Raw genomic sequence first — 12935 nt, 5'->3', positions numbered from 1 at the left:
CAAACATCTAAAGAACATGAAAGAAAAGGGGTTATTTCTGCATTTCCATAAACCTGTGAGTAGAAAAGGCAGGGCCCTGAGCAAGGCACCCTTGTAAGTGCACACTCTTATGTCCACCCAAAACTGTATTATACGAGATGACTTGCTTCAGTTGAAATGAATCATTACATATATATTTATAGGCAAAATATAACCCTAAATTTGCTTTTCTGCAAGTCAGGATAAAGGTCAGTCTCACCCTTTTATTTTGTAAAATAAGGTGGCAATCCAATATAAACTTACCTGGGAGTAAGTCCCATTGAACCTAATGGAGCTTACTTCTGACCAGATATGTATTGGATTGTAGCCTAAGTCTGCTAAATATACATCATCATGCCTTTGTAGACTTTCCCTTCAACTGCTATTGGGAATACCTGAAACAAAAATAAAAGGTGGGAGAGGAAAACCATTCTGATTGAAGCTAACGTTCCCAAGAGAGAGTTTTAAGGAAGGACAATTTTTTAATTTATCTCTTGATTTTCCATATTAAACTGTACAATTTATTTAGATTTAAGGGAATGTTGGGGAAAGGGTTTGTCTCCTCTTGCTTGTATGTTTTTGTTGGAAACAGAGAAAGAACAGCCAGCTGCTTTTTCTTTCAGCTTTTAATTTGTATTACAAATTCAGTCATTTATATCAAGAGTGTAGAATGAACCAACATGTGTTCAAGAAAACATAAAACACTCATCCTGTATTTGTTCAGAGAGACTTGGTCATTCAGTTATAAAAAGGATTACACAAAGATACAACGAGAAAAGTATATACAAAATACTTAACAGCGTTACTTAACCTGAACTGTGAATTTATTTACAGACAGAGCTGACTTGTACTATTATGCAGGCATTTTCCTGAATCTCAGATTGAAATCTTTCTTTCTAACTCTTGGCAATGTTTCCCTGTTTAGGAGAGTGGAATCTTTGCTGACTGACAGTACAATCTTATGTATGTTCACTCAGAAGTAAGCCCCACTATGTTCATTGGCGCTTACACCTAGGTAAGTGTGCATAGGATCACAGGCCAATATTGTTTTCCTCTAATGGTTTAGGATCCATATGGGTTGCACCAGTGGCCCCACAACATTTGATTTAAAACAAAGAGTGAGAGAGAGAGAAGAAAATGGTGGGGGAGACAGTTTAGTTTGGTTATATGACTACACATTTATGCTAGTTCTATACAGGTTGAACTGTAATGCCTTCCTGACAGGAAAAACCCCATATAATTCCTAAATTACAGGAGCTAAAAATTGACAGCTAGTGATCTCTCCCTCACTCCAAAGCAATTCCCAAAGGTTCCACAGAGAGAAGGAATAACAGTTAAACCAGTATGTCTGTAGTGTACACATGCCTTGGAGAACACAAGCTGGAAGCAGAACAACACAGAGAGAGAATGAGAGAGAGAGAATATGGAAACATGGGCATGTACATATAAAAGCTAAAACTGGTTGGAATTAAAAGGAAGTCCTGGATCAGAAAAAGTTGAAAGTACTCATTTAAGAGACATCCTCACAAGTCCTATAAGGCAGAGCATTTGACAAAGTGACCTGCGTTCAGTCTCTACTATTTGTCTGTAAAAGGACAAGTGAAAGGAGGTCAAAATCCGACTCTGAAAGCATGGCCTGGACTTCACATGGAGAGGAGACCTTAGAACTGTTTCACATACATATTGCTGGATTACTCAATCATGCATGATAGTGATCTTCCTCCATTGAAAAATATTGTGTTGGGGGTAATAATCTATGAGTTCTTTTTATGGTGTAATGTCTCATTCAAACGCACAAATCCCCAGGATGCTATAGTCATCAAAAGATGAACATGCATGGTGTGAATGAGTACTTATGCCTGTTGTAGAGGTAGCAAAGAAAGTAAAATATCTAGGGCTGTTTGGGTAGGATCTCCTGAATAGCCTCACTACAGCCACTCATCTCCATTTGGTTGAGAACATTACTGATGCGCTCCACAGTGGCACCATGGCCTGCCTGCAGCCTCCATTGTCTCAGCATGTCATACTGTGCTTCCCGCATGTGCCGGTGTTCCGTATAAGTTCTCTCTATTGCATTTTCATTCAGTCCCAGGCGCCGAACAAATTCCTTCCACCGAGACACTGGTACATGATCTACCACAGTATACAAAACTTCAGGACCTAGAGATAAAACAACAAAGGAGAAATTAAGCGATGTTGATGTTAGCCGATATCATAATGCAGTTGTATAAATCTATGGTGCAGCAGCATTTGCAATACTGTGTACAGTTCTGGTCGCCTCATCTCAAAAAGGATATTCTAGAGTTGGAAAAGGTTCAGAAGAGGGCAACCAGAATGATCAAGGGGATGGAGCGACTCCCTTACGAGGAAAGGTTGCAGCATTTGGGGCTTTTTAGTTTAGAGAAAAGGCGGGTCAGAGGAGACATGATAGAAGTGGATAAAATTATGCATGGCATTGAGAAAGTGGATAGAGAAAAGTTCTTCTCCCTCTCTCATAATACTAGAACTCATGGACATTCAAAGAACCTGAATGTTGGAAGATTCAGGACAGACAAAAGGAAGTACTTCTTTACTGAGCGCATAGTTAAACTATGGAATTTGCTCCCACAAGATGCAGTGATGGCCATCAGCTTGGATAGCTTTAAAAGAAGATTAGACAAATTCATGGAGGACAGGGCTATCAATGGCTACTAGCCATGATGGCTGTGCTGTGCCACCCTAGTCAGAGGCAGCATGCTTCTGAAAACCAGTTGCCGGAAGCCTCAGGAGGGGAGAGTGTTCTTGCACTTGGGTCCTGCTTGCGGGCTTCCCATGGGCCACTGGTTGGCCACTATGAGAACAGGATGCTGGACTAGATGTGCCACTGGCCTGATCCAGCAGGCTCTTCTTATGTTCTTATTCCCTGCCTCTATTAATGGATTCTAATATTTGCATGCAGGCCACGAGGTCTCTTACACATTCAGAATATGTTTTTCTGAATAATAGATTAAAGCAAAGGGCTGGTTGCTGAATTATACAAAGAACTAATAAATTTCACTACAGGACTGCTGGCAAGTCTAAAGGTTTTATGGGAGAAAGATGTTAGGATTAAATTGGAAGAGGCACAATGGTAAAATGTATGGACTCGTAAGCCAATTAGGTCTGCGCAAATTAGAGAAGCTGCACTTAAGACCTATCATAGGTGGTATAGGACCTCAGTGCAGATCTTATGGATAATACTAGGTGCTACTGCAGAATGTCGGAGAGAGTGTGGAAGCCAAGGTACCTATTTCCACTAATGGTGGAACTGCTCCCAGGTCAAATCTTTCTGGCTAGTGGTTTTTGAAGAAATTTCAAAAATTATCAACTCCCATATATAGGTGTTGTCCCATCTGGCCCTATGCTAAATTTTTGAGGGTGGTAATGTGAATATATTGTTTGAAGACCTAGAGATTTATTTATTTACAGCACGCCTTTCAATTACTCAAATATGGAAGAATTTGGACATCTCACTTGTTGGCAAGTAAAAAGTTCCTAAGAGTATTTTTCCATGGCAGAGTTACAAGGCCAAGTAGCTCACAAGGCTGGAGTGGACGTGCACTCCTCAAGGACACGTTGCCAGGACAACCAGCTGCCTTATCAGTATATAGCTGGAAACTGAAACTGGCAGAGTGTGGGGGTCAAGGAGTTTGGTAGAGAGAGAGAGCTTGTAATGTATTCTATACCTCTATTGTCAGTAAAGTGACTCTTAAAACTTATGTCTTGTCTGGCTGAGTGATTCAACTGGGATCTAGCCTGTCACTATTCTGTTCTGCATTCTGGGCATCTGCTTGTGCCCGATCCAACATCCAACATCACTGTGGTATAAGAACACCTGGAAAGTTGCTGTTTTTTGGGGGAAAATCACACTCTCTTTATGTTCCAAGGACGAGCCAAGCCTGATGCATTTTATACTGGTGGAACTTTATTTTGTATACTTCTGAGCATCAATTACAACAACAACGATCAGTAGTATCCCAGGAAATGTGGAGCTCTTAATTTGATTTTGGATCATCTACTGTAACATTATGTATTGCCATCCATCCTTTTTTTGTTTCCATTTTCCTTTTCCAATTTGGTTATTTATTTATTTACTTATTGCACTTGTATACCGCCCCATAGCTGAAGCTCTCTGGGCGGTTCACAGCAATCAGTTAGCTTGGTTTTGCTCTGCTTTGATGCACTATATCTGAAAAGCTTAAAGAAACAGCATAATAGAATCAACAAATTAGAAGGTGGGGACAAACTCAAAATGGAATGCCTACTGGTATGAATGGGAAAGAACAAAGTTGTTCCTTGTATACAAATTCAAATATGTTTGGGTGTGAACCACTCTGGCCTGATGGTAATAGGGAAAAAGTGGATTAACAGCTAAATAATGCTCAAATGTGCACAAGCCCTCTATGTATTGTCTCTCTGGGTCAGAGATAATGTGCTGGGTGGTTCCAACCCTATCTGGAGGGTCAATTCCAAACATTGATGCTTGGGAACTATAATTCCTCATCACACTACTGCACCATCCTTCCCAAACTGGTACAAGTCACATCAGGCCTAGCCAGTGGCTAGGGATGATGGGAGCTGTGGTTCAAAAACAGCTGGAGGAAATCAAGTTGGGGAAGCCCGTAGTTCAGTGTCCCACATAATTCAATATTCTCTTACATGCTATTTAATATTACATGAAAATGTCATCAGGAATTAAAACTCGGTGCAATTAATATGCCAGTTATGTGCTATTATTGATATATGGCTCTCTGAGACAGCCATATTTCCTTAACAGCACATTCACTGCATGGCAAATCTTTAAATACTGAAATATGGGCAGTCTATAATGCCCCATATAATCAGATAGCTACACAAGAACATAAATGGAGCCCTTCTGGATCAGGTAAAGGCCCATCTATTCTAGCATCCTGTTCTATTACCACTATTTATGAATTGCACAGATCACCAATCTGGCACCCACATGTGCCAAAGTCCTTCTCTGGCACCCCTGGGCACCAAGGTGACCCCAGGTGCTTGATTGGTGATCCTCTGTATTTTTTTAGTTGGGAGTATTTATTTATTTATTTTGAAATGGCAGAATGGTGCAGAAGAGTTGCTGGAGTTGAAAGGCCTTGCCCCTTTGCATTCTGATTTGCTTAGACAGAAACTGGGGAGAAATGTCAGTGATGGCTTCCCCAGTCTCCTAGTGGCCCATTCTGTTTGCTTGCTTCTTGCCTGCTGGCAATGTGGAGCCTGTGGTAGGCAACTGCTTCACCCTATGAAGGAAATCTGTGGGTGGGAGAGAGATGCACTCAGGCAGAGTGCTGTGCATGCAGTGTGTGTGAGAAAGCAGGGGGGTATGCATTAATGTGCAGTAAAGGCAGAGATTCACACGGGCAGAAAGATGTGAGGGGAGGTGTTGGCGGTGGGGAGTATGTGTGTATGGTCTGTAAGAGTGGGAAAGATGTATGTGGTCTGTGTGTGTATGAGAGAGAAAGAGTGGTCTGTGTGTATGTGTGGTCTGCGAGACAGAAGAAAAGATGCACTTTGGCGGAAAGGGAGGGATTTATATCTGGGTGTGTACATGTGAAGTGTGTATGTATGAGAGAGATGTGGTGCCACCTTGTATATTTTTTCTGGTACTGAGGAAAGTGTGTGCGTGCGTGCGTGTGTGTGTGTGAGAGAGAGAGAGAGAGAGAGAGAGAGAGAAATGAACCTTCCACAATCAGGACATCATCATGTGATTTCCACAATCAGGACCAGCACAACATAGCTGACTTCCCATGGTAAGCACAAATTTGTCTGGTGAGTGGAGGGCAGCAGTGACTGTACTTTCTAATTTTGTGTTATTCCATGCCTCCACAGCAGCCGTTATCTGTTATGGCATGCCCCCATTTTGCGACTGGCACCCATAGCACTTTTTCAACATTCGAAACGTGCTCATCGGTCCAAAAAGGTTTGCAGCCCCTGATCCATTGAAGTACAGAGGGGTGCATGGTGCCATTATTTGATCCAACTATGCTAGAAAAAGGGATTAAATTAATTGGGTTAAATGTTTAAGCTGTTCAATACCATAGCTTGGGGCATTTTAAAAAATCAGTTATTTCTATTGTACCATTCGGCACAAGAGCACAAATGAAAACTACTCTGTTTGGCTTTAAAAACCACTCTTTTTTTGTAAATAAATAAATAAATAACCCCCATGTGGTTGCCTCTAATATCTAGGTTCAAAGCTAGTAAAAAGGAAGTCCTTTGAAGACTATACTTCTCATCCCCACTTTTTGGGGAGGAATGGGGAATGTGATGGAAAAGAGAATTGGGCTGGTAATATTTCCATTAAAAATCTGGGTACAATTATAATGTTAACAGATTAGAGAAGTAGAAAGCATACCTTGCAATGGTGGTAAATGGAAAGAAAATGGCTAAGGTATGCTTGTGTACTTTACTCAATTTTCAACTCAAAAAATGTTAGCTTAAATTCTGGGCTGACTGTGTGCTCTATATTAGATTTGATAATAGATTTTGGTGGATTGGTTGGATCAAGCCCCATGGCCACAATTCTTCACTTTAAATTGAGGCCATGGGGCTTGATCCAACCAATCCACCAAAATCTATTATCAAATCTAACATAGAGCACACAGCCAGCCCAGAATTTAAGCTAACATTTTTTGAGCTGAAAATTATTAGGCTCAGGTAAGTGCCCTCTGAAATAAAACTATTAGGTTTTGACTGCTTCCTAAATGCCAACAGAGAGGAGACCAGATGACTCATGTCTAATGTTAGTAGCTTCAAGTAATTGGGGTTTTCAGCTGGGGTAGACAGAGGCTACAGAAGGGATGGGGAACGGCCTTCCAGATGTTGCTGCATTACAATTCCTACCAACCCTGACCACTGGCCATGTTTGCTGGGCTAATGATATTTGCAAGTCCAGAACCATCTCAGGGGCCACAGGTTCACCACCCCTGGACTAGAGCATGCCAACAAGAAGAGAAGCCCTGTCACTGCTGCACGCAAGCCCAAACTGGACATGATGGAGGCCACCAAAGCACTTCGCTGATAAAATCGAACACCTAAGGAGCTCGATTCCGTACACCGTGGATGCAGTGAATGAACCAGAGTTGACCACTTGCAATCCGGTCCAGTGGGATCGATTTTGGCCTCTCCCTTCTGAGGAAGTGGACAAGGTGCTTTCATCTGTGAAGCCTACCACCTGTCTGATTGATCCTTGCCCATCATGGCTCCTTGTGAGTTGCAAGGAGAAACTGGGCAAAGGGATTAGGGTGGTGGTAAACACATCCTTAGAGGAGGGTGTGATGCCACTGGCCCTCAAGGAGGCAATTATAAAACCTATCTTAAAGAAGTCCTCCTTGGATCCCCAAGTTTTGAACAACTTCCGCCCAGTTTCGAATTTGCCATTTTTGGGCAAGATCATTGAGCGAGTGGTGGCTAACCAATTGTCAGCACACTTGGATGAAATGGATTATCTGGATCCATACCAATTGGGTTTCAGGACTGGACATGGAACTGAAACAGCCTTGGTCGCTCTGGTGGATGATATGAGGAGGGCATTAGATAGGGGAGAATTCACCTTTCTTGTCCTCCTGGATCTTTCAGCGGCTTTTGATACCGTTGACCACGGTATCCTGTTGGATCGCCTGGAAGGATTGGGAACTGGAGGCACTGTTTTACAGTGGTTCCGTTCCTTTCTCTCTGACAGGCGTCAACAGGTAGCATTGGGAGATGAGGTTTCAGACCCTTGGCCTCTCACTTGTGGAGTGCCACAGGGTTCTATCCTCTCTCCCATGCTATTTAACATCTATATGAAGCCGCTGGGTTCCATCATCAGGAGATTTGGGCTGCGGTGTCACCAATATGCGGATGATACTCAGCTCTATCTCTTGTTTAAGTCCTCACCAGAATTGGCTGTGGAGACCATGTCCAAGTGCCTGGAATCTGTGAGTGGATGGATGGGAAGGAACAGGCTGAAGTTAAATCCTGACAAGACCGAGGTGCTGCTTGTGGGAGACAGGGGAAGGTTGGGTCCTGTTGACCTGAGGTTTAATGGGGTACAATTACACCTGAAGGACCAGATCCGCAGCCTTGGGGTTGTTCTTGACTCCAGGCTGTCCACGGAGGCTCAGATTTTGGCAGTGAGCCGGGCAGCCTGGTACCAATTACACCTCATACCTAGGCTGCAACCCTACCTCCCTGTTCATCAGCTCCCACTGGTAGTACATGCCCTGGTCACCTCTCGATTAGACTACTGCAATGCGCTCTACGTGGGGTTACCCTTGAAAACGGTCCAGAAACTTCAACTGATACAGAATGCGGCGGCTCGTTTACTTACAGTCATCGCCGTGATCATATTACGCCAGTATTATTTAATCTACACTGGCTTCCAGTAGTTTTCCGGGCCCAATTCAAGGTGTTGGTGTTAACCTTTAAATCCCTATACGGTCTTGGCCCAGTGTATCTGAAGGAGCACCTCCAGCATCACCAATTATGCCGCCCGACAAGATCAGCCACGCAAGGCCTTCTCTCAATCCCACCAACAAAAGCAGCTAGATTGGTGGGGACTAGAGAGAGGGCTTTTTTGGTGGCGGCCCCCACTCTCTGGAATTCCCTCCCGTCTGATCTTCGGCATGCCCCTTCCCTAGACACCTTCCGCCAAGCCTTAAAAACTTGGCTGTTTGGACAGGCCTTTGGGACCACCGGGATGGGCTAATTACATACTGAATGCCCGTTGTTTTGTACTGTATATGCTGTTATTTTATTACTGCTGACTATATTGTATTTTATTGTATTTACTGTATTTTATTGCATTTTATTGAAATTTGATATGTACGTCGTCTAGAGTGGCTTCGGCCAGATAGGCGACCTAAAAATTAAATTTACATTTACATTTACCACATTCGTTATGTCTGTCCTATTAAATATAAAGCAGGAGTGAGGGATCTAATTTTTACATTAAAAGGGTAATGTAAATAAGAAAGCTGAATTGTGCCTTCTCCCCTGCCTTAGTTCACCACTTCACTTGAAGCCACTCACCTCCCCCATGCTCATCGTTTGATGTATAAAAACAGGTGCACAAGCACACCTTTATATGCAAGAAGGTCAGACACAACAACCAGCAAACACGGCTGCACCTGTTACATCTAGTTTGGCCTCAGTTTTCCCATCCATGACTCTGAAGGAGATTGGGAAGGCAGTGTGAGACAGAGATTCACTAGTAAGAAGCAGAGTACTAAAGCTTTCCCTTCAAACTGGAGCCATCCTCTTGCGAGTGTACTTGGTAGACTCATTTTGGATTCTCTGGACCCCTCCCAGAATAGACCACTGCATGCCACACATTTTCATGCATCTGGTTGGCATGTCTATATATCTAATAAAAATGTAAGCATCATGCTGCAGTTCACAGCACCATAGACAGGTGGTGCTGTGAACTGTAGTGTGAACGCTTCCACCCCCCACCAGTATGCCGCTCGTGCCACCTGCCTCGGCAAGCAGGCAAGGCAGTAGTGGCAGGCTTGGTGAGTGAATGGCCTAGGTGCTGCGGTGGCTATATGGCTGCAGCAGCCTGGCTAGTGCACTGCATGGCAGGGGGTTTGTCCAGGAGAGGCGGCAGGGCAGTGGCAGCCTGGGCAGGTGACAGGCATGCAGCCTAGGTGTGTTGCACAGCACCAGTGTTTGTCTTGGATGGCAGTGGAGTATCAGGGGAGTCAAGGAGGTTGTTGCAGGAGTGAGGGTGCAAGGGAAGCAGGGGTAGCGGGGAGTTGACGAACAGTGCAAGCAGGGGGTGGGGAGTTGGTAAGCTGAGTGAGCAGTGGGGCACAGCACTCCTAGTATAATAATAAACATAGCATATACAGGGTCTTACATCAATGTTCATTCTTCAAACTGTGAGAGGGAGAGATTATTTGTACTTCCCATTTCTGCTTTTCTGGATTTCTTCGTAACATCCAAATTTGGGGGGTATGCACCTTCTTGGGCTTTTGATGCTGGCAACAGCTCACATATATTAGGGTGATGTACAAATAAGTCACACTGTCTCCTCCCTCCCCAGTTTCCCACCCCCGTTTTATTTCTAAAATGCAGCTGCACTCACGATCTGGGATCTGTGTCTCTCCTGCTGCTCTTACACAGTCTGGTAGGTGCTGAACAGGGAGTGATGCTGACGCGGTTTTCTGTGGCAACAGTCCTTCTGTCTGGATTGATTCAGGAAAGAAGTCATTATCTACTGCCTAAAGAACAAGAGAGACATCCAATTTACAGTTGGCTGTACTTGGAAACAAGAGCACTGGGCATAAACTGCAAACAATTCTGAGCTGTGCAGAGTTTTAGAAACCTTTGCAACAACTTACCTTTGAGGAAGGTTCTCTTGTTGGCTGCTGACTTGAAGCTTAAAAAAAACACAGAATAAATTAATCTGACAGCCATCAAAAAAGAAAGTCAGCTTTTTGTTATTGTTGAGCTAGTTCAGTCAATGGAGATAGATCTGATCTGTGATTAGATGGTAATCTGGGGAGAGGGGAACATCTGGAAAAGTTATGCAATATCTAGAAGATCCATTTTACTGCATCCAATTTGTGAGGGATTTGTGTATGTACTCACTCTCTCTCCCTGGCACTCCATTCTCTCTCTCCTGACTCCTGCGGCATCTTTTTTTTCTTCTCCTGCTGCCCCTGCTGCTCCATTTTCTTCCCTTCCGTCTACCAGATTGTTCCCTTTTCCCTTTCCTCTCCTCCCATTCCCCTTCTGCTCCTTTACTTGCTCCACTTCCTGTTCAACTACCCACCTTCTCCATCTCATGACAACAGCAGCAATGAGTAGCAGGCGCCGAGAGGCTTCACAAGTGCCGAGGGAAGTCCTCAAGGGTGCCATCATAGCCATGGGCACTACACTGATTGTCACAGGAATAAGTAGTTTGCTTTTGAGGGAACTTCTATACTTTCTGGCACTGCAACTGGGAGTTTCCTACTCCTCCATGCTCAACCTGGCTGAATAGCTCCCAGCACTAACTACTCAGTTACTGCTTTTCCAGTCCAAACTACAAGTGTGGAAAATCAATTGGAATTCTGCTATCAGGAGCATTACATTGTCTCTATATGGCCGTTCCAACTATATTTCTTCCACACCAGTGGGCATGGTACAGCTGCTGTGGGCGGGGAAGGTCCAATTCACCTGAGCAGCCATTTGAGGCTAAGCATACATTAACTGTAACCTTTGCAGTGGATGCCATGTTATTACCCCATTCATCTATTAAAATCTATTTAGTGCTAAAATGGATTATCAAAATAATGAAACGCCACTTAAAGAAACAGGTCATTTGCCATGGGACCTTACCTACCACTGTTCAGAGTTTATTAAAATTGAGTTTCCTGAAGTCCAGCGTACACGTATGGCTACACTCAGCTTTTGCTTCCTTTATTATTATTATTTATTAGATTTATTAGTCACTTGATACCCGAAGGTCGCCAAGCAACTTACACAATGTTATCACAAATAAAATGGACTATTACAATATAAAAATAAACAACAACAAAACAATAGCAGTACCACCCCCCACACAGCCACAGGAAAGTTTGGCAGCATATTAAAAACAAAACAACACAGTTTAAAATCAAGAACTCAAATATAACATGGTCACTTTCCTCCAAAGTTCCTGTAACTGACACTAAGTCACCGCTATTGGTTAGAATCAAGTCAAGGATAGCTGATCCTCCAGTTCCTTCCTCTGCTTTCCGTAGGAGAAAGTTATCAGCGACACAAGTCAGGAATTTCTTAGAGTTGCCATGTTTGGCAAAATTTATCTCCCAGCAGATACTGGGGTAATTGAAGTCCCCCATTACTACTACATCATGCTTCCTTGAAACATTGATAATTTGTTTTTCAAAAGTTTAATCCTCAACTTCTCCTTGATGTGGGTGGGTGGCAGTAGACTCCAACCACCATGTTTTTTTATTTCTTGCCCCATTAATTTTAATGCAGATATTTTTGGTTACCAAGCTCATCCTCCTGTATTTCTGTGTAGGGATATATATTTTTAACATATAGCACAACACCTCCCTTTCTATTTCTTCTGTTTATACCCTTCAAGTGCTGTATTCCAGTCATTGGAGTCATCCCACCAAGTTCCTATCAATACAGGAGGGTAAATATGACTTAAGAGTTCAAGTTCATCCTGTTTGTTTCCCATACTCTGGGCATTAGCATAGAGACATCAAAGACCATGTGATTTATGATCTGGCTTCTTTCCTACATTTTTATGAAGACTACTATTAGGCCCCGTTAAAGCAATTTTTTCAGTTCCCGTGCATAAGCCTTCTTCAATCGTTACCTCTAAGTTTAAGTCTCCCTCCCCTTTAGGATTCAGTTTAAAGCCCTCCTGATGAAGTTCTCCATGCTGTGGCCAAACACTTTCTTCCCAGTCCTTGTGAGATGCAACCCATCACTTGCCAGTAGCCCATCTTCCAGGAAGTGTAGCCTGTGGCCTTAGAATCCAAAACTCTCGCATCGGTACCAACCTCATAGCCAATCATTCCCCCAGAGTATTTTTCCTTCCCTTTCTAAGTCAGCCTTTCCCAACCAGTGTGTCTCCAGATGTTGTTGAACCACAACTCCCATCAGCCTCAGCCAGCATTGCCAATGGTTAGGAAAGATGGGAATTGTGGTCCAACAACATTTGGAGGTACACTGGTTGGGAAAGGCTGTTCTAAGTACTGGAAGGATGGGTGAGAAAACTATCTGGCCCCGAAGGCCCTTGAGCTTCCTTCCCAGAGGTTCAAAGTCTGACGTGATTTCTTCGCAGCTCCGCTTGGCAGTATCATTTATTCCCACATGGACAAGAAGAAAAGAATACATATTAGTGGGCTTTATGAGTGTTGGCAGCCCTTCAGTCACATCTCTAATCCATCCTC

The 12935-nt window shown here is 43.4% G+C and overlaps 1 protein-coding gene across 2 annotated transcripts in view; it reads right to left on the bottom strand.

Annotated features, from left to right (window-relative positions):
• Window positions 1-626: 626 nt before the first annotated feature.
• LOC133390212 (tumor necrosis factor receptor superfamily member 1A-like) overlaps window positions 627-12935 on the bottom strand; it is a 68817-nt gene continuing 56508 nt past the window's right edge. For both annotated transcript variants that reach the window (XM_061638331.1, XM_061638341.1), the window contains 3 exons: window positions 10380-10417; window positions 10124-10259; window positions 627-2178 (listed from right to left, as the gene is read on the bottom strand). In XM_061638331.1, coding sequence (XP_061494315.1) covers window positions 1910-2178; window positions 10124-10259; window positions 10380-10417 — 443 coding nt within the window. In that variant the 3' untranslated portion in view covers window positions 627-1909. The remainder of the gene's footprint in view (window positions 2179-10123; window positions 10260-10379; window positions 10418-12935) is intronic.

Source organism: Rhineura floridana, chromosome 1, assembly GCF_030035675.1.
Source record: "Rhineura floridana isolate rRhiFlo1 chromosome 1, rRhiFlo1.hap2, whole genome shotgun sequence".
NCBI classification, from domain to species: Eukaryota; Metazoa; Chordata; class Lepidosauria; order Squamata; family Rhineuridae; genus Rhineura; species Rhineura floridana.
This window is presented reverse-complemented; position numbering and strand designations above follow the sequence as displayed.